Here is an 11,454-nt window from a genome sequence, read left to right on the forward strand (position 1 = left end):
CCAAGGCATCCACAAGCTTTGTGAACTCTTTTTGCTATTACTTGGAAGTATCTAAGATGTCCTATGTAAATATTAAGCTCTAAGCTGCTTCTACTCCACTAGGGATCTTATGGCCCCATACCTTTTTTAATCCCTACTCTCTATGGAGGTCATCAGTCCTTATAACTTTATCTAGTATACAATTAATGTTAGCTTTGGATAGGATAGAGATGTTTGCCAAGACCTCATATATCTTCTCATCTCTAGTACCCTTAATGAAAGCTTCAATTATGGCTGTCGCATAAGTTCTCTCTATTAACATGACCCTTTTGTCTATATAACCTCTCCTTCTTACTACTCCACATTCATTAGCCATAAAATGAAGTTATCCCCACATCTAACTTTTGTAAGGTGCAAAAGTGTGCTATGATCATATCCATTTGTTAACCTTGACACCCTAGTCTCCCTACCAAAAGGGAGACATACTTAATGATAGTAGTCACGATTTATACAAGCTCTAAGGAAACTAATATATTCATGTTTGTAACAAGCATTACAAAAAGAGGACAAACTAAAAACTCTCTTCAATCCCATGGTGGATATGGAAACTTGGAGCTAACTCTTGCATATTCTACAAAAGAAAACTACATCAATGTGCTACAAAGATGACCTTGTATGGCTCTTAAAGTTACCCACATTGAGCGATAAGATGAGAATCCCTTATTGGATTGAAATATGGAGACCCTAGCTTACATAAGAAGCAACCATGGTTACCCTACCAATCTCTAAAGAGCAATATATACATTGCTAATTTGGGAGAGTACTGTGGATAAGAGAAGCCTTTGCCAAGCCTAGTAGCAAATGTGCCTAGCATTTAAAAGTCTTGTAGATGGCTTGAAATGCATCGATTTTACAAAAGGGCGTAGATGCAGTGATTGACATCATGCCCATTCTATAGGTGAACCAAAGCCACAAGGAAACTCCCAAGCCTAAAGGCTCATCATTAACCTTGCCTTCCATATTCTAGGAAGCATGCAAAAAACAACTCGCTGCTGTTAAATAATGCACATATATCAGCATACCTCATAAACCAAATAAAGAAGACCCTTAGAGATGCTTAACACATTACTAGAAAGAACTTGCTTCTAGACTTGGGAATACAATCTAAATTGTCATTTGAGGTCTTCACGAGTGCGATATGGGGAAAATGGCAATTTATACGACATTTGTGTTGGTTTTTGCTCGACCTGGCGTAGTTCACGTGTGCAATTCAAACTTGTAAAGTTGATTGCAGTAGGAGTATCTCCAAAGCTTCCAAGAATATGATAAGGTTTAATTAGTATACGAAAGATATAGAATTAGACTACAATTACTCTTATGAAGAAGGCCAAATTTTACAGGTATGGGCCTTCCCCTCCGACTCTCACTTACTGGTAAGTGTAACTGCAACGAGGCATCAAGCCTTGAGATGGAATTGGAAGTCCTTCCATTGCACGCACTTCTGAGGATTAGCAAAATACCAAATGATATGGATGTGCACTATTGGAGACTGAAATCCCCAAGCTTTCCTTGTATCTTGAAGGATAGCTAAAGCATGGGAAGCCATGATATAGTCCTCATCTAGCTTCATTTAATTGCTTTGAGCAAAGAATCTTCAATGGACAAATGTTTTCAGTTGCTATCTTCGAGCTTGGTACCACAAAATCCATTGGAACTTAGCTTTTAATCCACATCCACTAACTTGAATGGAGTTGCTGTTATGGTAACTCTAAATGCAGTCCTATATGCACAAAGTGCTGAATCAAGTTTGACATCACAGTCTCCCCTATTATCCTGCACAATTTTCTTCAAAATGCTGGGTAAAAATCATACTATAACTATCAATAGTATTTTTTAGTCAAATTTACAGTACTTTGTGTACAGGGAAAATGTTCAAAGAATATATAAGGTATATCAATTTACACAGAGCAACGTTCAGTAGTTACTAGTAGTAAGATATGTGATTTTGCTGTTTCTTTATTCAGTGTCTGTCTCACTTCAAGAAGAGATTTGGTTGGAGCTTTTGTTTGGGTCTGACAGAACACCGCAGTCTGCTATGGTTACCTTCTTCTTCATCGTCCCCTCACTTGTGCCCAAATCATTGAGGACATCTAGAAACTCCTTACCTGTACACAGTACAAAACGAAAAAAGATATTGGATACTACTGCCACTTACAAAGCCCATGTTTGCTGTGATGCTGTCTCAAAATGGGGATTAACACAAGCGTAAACTCTTCATACTATCATATCCCTTGAAATGGAGTCAACACCAAGAAAATGGCAACTGTACCAGTTATTTATCTCGTATGGGTGCAGTGTGGGTTACCACTGATGCACTAAAAGCACCTCTGTATTAGTTACATAATGCGTCAATAAAAAACCAGTCAAATGATTACCACTGCTGTTTGGAGACACCAGCTCATTCCTTGCTTCAACAAAATGAGTGTCAAGTTTTCCATTAGATATAATCTCACCCAATACCACACCAACGTGAAACAACAAACTTATATTATTGTAACCAGTATTATTTATAGTTTTTCCTGCATGAATACGTGTGCAACAGGCCAACTTGTACACACGCGATGTAAAGACACATACACATAATGCGTATGAGCAATAGCTACAAACGTAATGTGCTTCTGAATGTGCTTGTTGCAGCTTCTAGGGAAGCATAATTATTGATTCCATATCCTTGGATTGAGCATTCCCATTCTCTATTATGATTTTTAAAGTGACTCTTCATTCTCCATATTACTTGCATGCTTGCACTGCGAAAGTAGGCTGAGTCATTTGATACTCTAGATCTTTGCCCATCAGCTAGTAGAGCTAGCCTGATTAACGGATCCTTTATTTTTTCAAATGCAGGAGGATTATTGATTGCCATGCTCCTCTTTGGTTTGATTTACATTGTGCAATGCCATTGGATGAAGCTCATTTCCTATTTCGGTCTCTCTTTTGGTTGATAATACTTACCTCACTCATCCATACTTTAAATACATGGCAAGGGAAATTGTGACAGATCGACCACTGAATGTATAAGATGTTTATATTGTCTAGTACTATTTCCCATGAAATGTAGAATGCAAAAGATCGTCTTCAAAACCTTTTAGAATAATGTATTGTGTAGCCAAATTCAGAAATCAGTTAAGAATCAAACTAGCCAAATATTTAGAATTCAATTGATAACTCACAAAAAAGGCAGAATGGATCTATGCAAGTTCAGTGTAAACCTGAGGGGTAGAGGCCCATATACACCTGTGAAATGAAAGGGATGGAGCTGAAATACATTTGGGATGGGCATACTTAGCTATATAGTAAATCTTATTGATGTAAAGTTTTTCTCAGCTTGCTAATCAAAGTTCTATGTCTAGTATATATGCCTAGATTTAATTATATCCAAGATCAATCATTTCAAAAGTGGATCTAAGCATTGTTTTAATATGTGAATAGTAGAGGTTTTTAGCCTGTGAATGACAGATCATTGGTGTACAAAAGCACGTAGCTGAACCCCCTCTGGAGTAGATCGTATATAGAAATTTGGATCGATTTAATTATATCCAAGATCAATCATTTCAAAAGTGGATCTAAGCATTGTTTTGATATGTGAATAGTAGAGGTTTTTAGCCTGTGAATGACAGATCATTGGTGTACAAAAGCACGTAGCTGAACCCCCTCTGGAGTAGATCGTATATAGAAATTTGGATCGATTTAATTATATCCAAGATCAATCATCTCAAAAGTGGATCTAAGCATTGTTTTGATATGTGAATAGTAGAGGTATTTGAGCCTATGAATGACAGATCATTGGTGTACAAAAGCATGTAGCTGAACCCCCTCTAAGGTAGATCGTATGTAGCAATTTGGGTCGAAAGAGGAAGAATGGAGGTAGAGCTCACTTCAGCTCATAAAGTGCTTTCAACAAGCAAAGAACCTTCTCTTCATGGTTCAGAGAAAAAATCTGGGTGGCCAGACTTCCTCATTCAGATAACCATTTAGGGAGACACTCTTGACATCCATCTGATAAATTAGCCAATTGTGATGGGCAGTCAAAGCAAGTAATTGATGGAAAGACATCAAGTGCACAGTGGGAGCAAAGTTCTCATAATCAATACCATATTCTTGGCAAAACCCTCGTACCATGGGGAATGCCTTGTATTTCCATCAGTTTTCAGCTTAGTACCAAAAATTCACTTTGTACCAATAACCTTCCTATGACTCGAACAATCCACCAACGTTGAAGTCCTATTCCTATCAATGCTTTCAAGCTCCTTTTTCCATGGCAAGTGCGCATTTGGGATGCCTGAGAACCTCCAACAAACCTTTTCGCTTAGAATGCACTATATAATCTGTCATAAAGACAGATGGTGAATAATGTGGCAGGTGCGGGCCTAGCAGAGTGCCTAGGACCATCTCACTAGAAGACCCCCCCGAATCTAACATGGTCTGCTGGTACAAACAAGTAGCAGGTGCCAAGGAAGTGGTCTAGGAGCAAATGTCTCTGCAAGAAGATCAGGAGATGGAAGTAGATTTGACTCAAACCGCATAGTGCGAACAGCATGAATAATAGAACTTAGAAGAAGGATCAAAGGTGTAGACTTAGGTGTCTACATAGTGCCCCTATCTTCAAAAGCCACATCTTGCTACAATTTTGGGGATGCTGGCATGATTGGACTATCTAAAATGCTTTCATTTTCTATTATCATACAAAGCCGTATCAACCATTTGCGAGATCTCCTTCAATGACAATTGAGCACCATCAAGTATGTGGATCTTCTTACCATGGATGATCTGGCTCCTTGGCATCCCACCATCTCTACAATCACTTTGTCTATCACTTAGTAGTCATGTGACTCTTGTACATATTCATAATTTATACAATTACCCATTGTGTGTGTGTGTGTGTGAGAGAGAGAGAGAGAGAGCACCTCCAATAACTTTTCCAAATACTACATGTTTGCCATCTAACTGGGAGCAATTGCCTAGAGAAATGAAGAACTGAGTGCCTGCAGCCAAAAGGTTAATACAGTCTAAGTTATCGCTAACTTGCAAAAAGCTAAGGTTAGGCTGCTTCAAGAAAGATAGATCTTTTTCATTACATCATCAAACCTATTCAGCATGTGACCTGCACCTAAACTTGAAAAAAAGTCTAAAACCATATACCATTTGTGTGCGGCCCACTATTAGCCATTGACAGGGTCCCTTTTCCTTTGTGTAAAAGGTTGAAGTTCTCATCATCGAACTTCTTCCCATAGATCGACTTACCACACTCGCCTCCCTGCATTGGAAGTTTCAACAAATTAGCTGACAAGCCAAACAACTTGGAGGAGGACAGCCCAAGTGCAACTTTGCATGACAGGCAGAGGGACTTAATTGGCTTCAATGCATGCAGTACACCTTTAAACTGGATTTTCTCAAACACACAACACTTACAGCATTCCATGCTCATAAGATGGTCAAAAATCACATTCACTTTCAGGCAATCGACATCATGAACACGTGACTATGCATGTTTGTCTTGTTTAACACATCCAGTAAGGTTGAATCAGACTTCACTACAAACAGTGCAAAAACAAAGATTTGATCTTGACTTCCATAAAATCATGCCCCTCTTTTGTTGCCCCAGACCGAAAAATGTGATGCGAAGAGCAGCTACTTGATTGGCCAGGCTTACTAAAATGAGTAAAATTACAGAAGTCAAATATAATTAACGAAGTCCATGATGACTTATCCACAGTACAAGTATAAAGGCAGTGTTCTTGTCTCTTTACTGCATGGCAGTGTCTGGCCTACTGCCAACATAGCCCTTCATGAGATATACACATCAGACTCATCACTGAGTGAAATGGATTTGAAGCTGTAATGCACACAACTAGAATACTTCTTGAGGTAAATTTCATTTTGTCCTTGATGCAAACTGGAATATTTCTATTGGGCACAGTATTGAAATATGATCTTTAACTCTCACATTTCCTTTCTTCTATAGTTTCTTGATAGTGCTACCCTTTCACATTCTGGTTAACTTCTTAGTTTTTCAGTTCAAAACTGGAGAAATTACTACCCTTCACTGGAAATTAGCATGCCTAAAGCAAGCATACTCAACCAAACAATACAGCACTTCTGTAGACATGACCAAATTGTGTCTCTAGATATAGCTATTACGCAGTAGTGAAAGCTAACCTGAGCAATAAATCCAGGTACAACGCGATGGATGGAAGTTCCTTTGTATGAGTTGCCAAATTCACCGCTGCACAGGCTACAAAAATTTTCTGCTGTGATTGGAACAACATCTCTTCGTACTTGTATTACCAATCGGCCAATAACCTTTCCATCCACTGCTAAATCTAGAAAGCATTTGGGATTTGCCTTCTTCCCTAAAGTGCAGCCCATGTGTTGCTTGAATGTCTGAAGTGCTCACCTACTGCAAAATCACACCAAAAATCAAGTGATTTAAAACAAAAATCGCCTTTATACCAAAACAGCCCAACAAGACATGCTCGGGAAAGTTGAGCAAAATAACACTCGAAGAAAAATTGGAACTCCTGTAAAGAAAGTTTTGAATGCACCTATTGTCTTTTTACTCCTATTAAGGGAACAATGTTAACTTGTTGGTTAGAAATAAACACAGCAGGCACGCTCCTGTGAGAAAAGAAACACCTAGAACAGCGACTCTGTGTGTTCAGCTGACCTGCCAGTCCAGAAAGCCTATGATCATGTCCAAGAGTTGGGTGCCTTCCTTGAAGACACAAGCTGAATCCCAACGTAAGCAGGGCATCTACATATGGAACGCTCTAGATGAGTCATTGATAATGTAAAGAAGGCCACTTTTTCTATGACAAAAATGCACTCTTTGGGTTACAGACCCTGAGAAATGTCAAAACAGTACAAGCAAAGGGATGTGCTCAAGACTATTCAAGAGATTCAACCTTCCAGGAACTACAGCAAGCTTACAAAAACATTGATACTTTTACATGTTTGGACCCCTAACAAAACTACTGAAGGAAGGACTTTGCAGCATATCAGGCATTAAAAAGAGCAGTTATAGGCATTTCAATCCAGAGGAGCATCTTATTTCTAGATAGATCAAACAAAGAGTATTGATACCAATCGTGCCATGAATTATAAATGGGAACCTTCATAAAGCTTTGTAAGATTTAGCACAATCTCTGTACTTCCATGTTCAAGACTAAGTCTTGTTTATGTGAACAATCATTAACAGAGTGGTGAATGGGTAAAACCTTAGCTTTTATGATGGTTGTTTGAACTAACAGGATGTCATTTGTCATTTGAAAGCAAGTGCACTATTCTTATTCTCTATCTTGTCTGCCCTTGAGTTGTGTAGTTTTGTTTAGTCTTCTCCCGAGGAGTTCTTTTGGTTGCTTTCCTTCACTTCCTCCAAGCTTCAAGATTGAGAGTCACAATATAAACGACCTTCAGCTCGAGGGTCAAAGGAGGCAAGTAGAAGTCGTCACTGTTAAGCTAAGAAAAGGAGCGTTTCTCAATAAACTTCAATTAGCTCACTAAAATAGCCCCAAAACTCTAAAATCACCAAAGCTTCCTTGTCCCATAAACAAACACCCAAACTTTAAGGAGCAATTTTCAAAATAGGGATAGCAATGAAAGCATGAGGATCTGCTCTAATAGACTGCATAAACATAAAGAGGAAAGAGAAAAATCGCAAAGAACAAAAGAACACAAGAAGAATATGTTCAAGAAATGGAATCCATGTACTAACGCATGAGACAGTACAAAGCTTGAGCTCCGAGTCACCAGCAATGGGCATAATCTCCCTCTCTCCACCAAGAAGCAATTGTGGTGAATGAAGTGACTAAAAGTGGAGGGAGCTTGCCTATATATAGGCAACCAAGAATACCAAAGTGGAAGACCAACTGGGCAGCCAAAAAATAGCGTAGCCAAATACCAATTGGGCAACTGAGGAACCAGTGCTTGAAATCAAGGTGGCCAACCTCAACCCTATCTAGCACAAAATAGAGAAATGCCCACAGAAATACACAAACTCACCCATGAGATGGGCAATCTACTAACACCCTCTCTTAAGAGAATGGGTGATCAATATACTAAGATGTATAATGATAATAACTCATCATAGTACATGTAACAATGACCATCAAATAGGACCATGAATATCCAAGCAATGGGTGTGCAAGCCACCACCAAGGTGCCTCAAATAGACACTAACATCAATGTTGATCATACCAAACCCTGAAAACAGAAAGTAGTCATAACAATCTCTCGTGCCTGTCAACAATATCTTTGCAATAGCGTACATTTTCAGCATCAGCCTGATTTGCATTCGCATCTACAATAGATCACTTTTGTGTTTTCAGCACTTTTCTTCATCAACCTTTGCTGCAATTGGTGTTTACCGTACTTGAGATCCATCTCCGATGGACAACACACATCAACCCCTTCTTCAGCCCATTCCCATGAGAGCCATCAGCTATTGGATAGCTCTACCCTTGAGCGTTCCATACATTCTCTCATTCGTTTGATTCACATCAAAGTTCTCTTTGTTCTCTGTTTGTGTTTGTGTTTGTGATTTTGCATTTTGCGATTAGGATTTGCATTTATTACATTATTGTGTGAGTTATTGTGTTTCAGCCATGTGTTTACATTCTTTGTTTTCTCTGTGCAAACCCCTAGCACATCTTCGGTCACCTCCTAGACAGGGCAAGGCAAGCTAGTTGACCAAGCAGGCAGCATGGGTGGGTACCAACAAACAAGCAGTTCTGGGCAACCGTAGTAGCACAAGTAGGCTCTCTTTCCGTTTTTATTTCTCTATTTTTGTTTCTATACGGCCCAAGGCAGGTGAACAAGATTTCAGGTAGCAAATAGCATCTGCCCCATCGGACGATGCATTTGGCCTACAACATGGCTGATTCAACCTAATTTGTTGATCAACCGGACCAAATTTACTTCCCGATCGCTTTGTTCTCTCCTCCTTTTTCACCTATTTATAGGCACCCTACTATTGGTCCCAATTTTGTGTTTGTGCAAGAGTGCAAGGTCTTTGGCTGATCATATACACACTCAACCTGTTTTACTCTCTCTCTCTCTCCTCTCCTTGTTCAACATTCACGATCAGTCCCCCATGCATCTGCTTCTACATTGCTGTACTTTGACATGATCACCTCTCAATTGAGGGAGCATAATCCACTCAAGATACATTAGAAGTCCAAAGTCTTCTTCACACGCGCCCAATGGCTAGCTGGTATAATCAATCCTACTCTTGTTTATGCTACTCCTTTTGTTACGCAAGAACGGTTGATAAGTTACCATGGAGATCCATAAGTTACCATGGAGATCCAAATTGGTACTAATATGAATATGAAGGAAACTCTGTGAACAAAAGTGCTCCAAAAGGCACTTCTATACCTTCTACTTCATTCAAGTATGAATTTGGTGCTTCACACTCACAATTACCACCCTTTCCTCCCACTTTAAGTTCACATTTAGATTCATCACATTACATGTAGAGACTTCGTTTAGACCCACCATAGGTATCTATATCTAGTTTTAGCACATATTATGTATGATTCACATTTAGGCTTTAAGTCATCCTTAGCTACCAAGAGAAGTGCCGCTTAGCCTCCGGTGCTTTGTTGTCATCGGGAATTTCACCCGTGCACTATGCACTTCCCACATACCAACAAGTGATTCACACTCTATCCTTTGGTCTAGTCATGTGGGCATCCCCCTCCAACACATTGTACCACCCTTCTCAATTGTTCAAAAGCTTAAACTCCCCTCCTATGTTAATGAGCCACCTCCTTCATTAATGGAAACATGGAGTGGAAAGGAATCACTTAAAGGCTTGAACCCAATCCCACCCTCCCTAGCTGCTCCTGAACACGAATCACAATCCTATGCCAAGGATTTACCTCCTTCCTTGAAGGAAAAACGGAGTGGTAAAGACCCATCAAAATAAGACCTCTCTAGCATCACTTGCCTTAAAAAATAGGTACTGTACATTTTTTAGTGCATGTGTGTCTTGTATGGTCATCTCCTATCTATAAGCCTCAGTTTGATCCAGACAAGGACATTAAGAGCTCTACCATAGTCTTGGTCTATCAGTTTCTCTCTCCAAAACACTTTAGGTGGAGGTCTACTCTTGCTTGTGTCCTGCCAGCCTATTTTACTGCATCAGTTTCTCTCTCCAAAACACTTTAGATGAAGGTCTACTCTTGCTTATGTCCTGCCAGCCTATTTTACTGACATCCAGGCAAGCATATGTGCCACATTGCAGGGCAAACAGGTTCCTTCTGGGCCGGCAGTGCTGGGTGGCTCTATTTTGGCTAGGTGGTTGTTTTTGGCAGTCCCACCTGCAATTAAGGCACCCTCACTGATACTCTGTGCTGCATCTAGGGGCTGACACAGTCCAGCCATGAAGTTTAACCAGGTGTCACAGATGCATGCTATGCCTATGGACTTTAGGTGCACAGTGATATGAACGCATATTTACTGCAAGAAGGCAAGTTGTTGCAGCCGTTAATCATGGATGCTTATTACAGAATTGAACGATGCAGGCTTGCTTAGTGTCATTGGAATCAACAGTGTTTGTATGCGGAAACGTACGAGGATTTGGCCAGTATGGTGTTACAGCTGACAACACAGATGTTCGTGTTATGGGGACAAATGTGAATGCTTTTAAGTGAGGTATTAGTTAAGACTGGAGGGAAGGTACAAAGTATAGGGACCGGGAATCTTAACTGTCTTGCGGATGTTTCCAGCTGCGGATGCGCCGCAACAGTGAAGACTGGATGCAAGGGGCAAAGTATACAGTCTTGGAGTGTTGCACATTCCCCAATCTAGCTTACTATAGATGCCTAAATGAATCTCTTACACAGTGTGTTGGGAAACAAGATGAGGGGCAACAAAGACAGCCTGCTGCACCTTGTTCTGAACAGAAGGAACCTGGCAATGGCTGAACCCGCAAATGCAAAGAAGCTGGCCTTGATATATACTGCTGCAACCATTCTATTCCAAAATGCAGATGACTTTTGCGTCATGGTAATTTTATCTGAAGAGTTTTTCAAGCATGTGGGTCGCTTACCTGAAGAATGCCGTCACCTCCAGTACTGTGCCGGTAGAGAGCGATCAATGTAGTGATTCCAGACAGCTTCTGCACTTGGACTCCATCGCCATTTTCTGCAGCATGCGAAAGACTCCTAAGGATGAAGCTCTTTTCGCTGTTCTGTCACTCATCCTGAAAAGGACTAATAAACTATGTATTTGATACGTCTCCTGAAGCTGACGTTTAAACCAGCTCTCGGGGGCTTAGGTCCTGTTCCCACCAGGCCCGGATTTGCAACCGGTTCGGTACTTAGGACCAGTGCGCACTAGTCCAGACTCCAGACGCACTTTGAGCTTTCTTTGAAAAAGGGGACCTCTGTTCTCACACAGGCCGGACGGACACCA

The 11,454-nt window shown here is 40.3% G+C and overlaps 1 protein-coding gene across 3 annotated transcripts; it reads right to left on the bottom strand.

Annotated features, from left to right (window-relative positions):
- Positions 1–1,530: 1,530 nt before the first annotated feature.
- Positions 1,531–11,251, bottom strand: LOC148020032 (peptidyl-prolyl cis-trans isomerase A1-like). Of its 3 annotated transcripts, XM_087700301.1 has the most exons (6): positions 11,090–11,251; positions 6,704–6,790; positions 6,196–6,436; positions 5,179–5,293; positions 4,944–5,021; positions 1,531–2,144 (listed from the first exon to the last, which is right to left on the bottom strand). In XM_087700301.1, the coding sequence occupies exons 3-6, from the start codon at positions 6,403–6,405 to the stop codon at positions 2,017–2,019; spliced, it is 531 nt and encodes a 176-aa protein (XP_087556427.1). In that variant the 5' UTR covers positions 6,406–6,436; positions 6,704–6,790; positions 11,090–11,251; the 3' UTR covers positions 1,531–2,016. The 3 variants fall into 3 exon arrangements, with proteins under 3 accessions (XP_087556427.1, XP_087556426.1, XP_087556428.1); XM_087700300.1 differs by lacking the exon at positions 6,704–6,790 and having other exon boundaries at positions 1,562–2,144; positions 11,090–11,250; XM_087700302.1 differs by lacking the exons at positions 1,531–2,144; positions 6,704–6,790 and adding an exon at positions 2,157–3,273.
- Between the last annotated feature and the right edge of the window lie 203 nt (positions 11,252–11,454).

Source organism: Lygodium microphyllum, chromosome 19, assembly GCF_053477565.2.
Source record: "Lygodium microphyllum isolate KBCC chromosome 19, Lygodium_microphyllum_v1.1.10, whole genome shotgun sequence".
Classification (NCBI taxonomy): domain Eukaryota; kingdom Viridiplantae; phylum Streptophyta; class Polypodiopsida; order Schizaeales; family Lygodiaceae; genus Lygodium; species Lygodium microphyllum.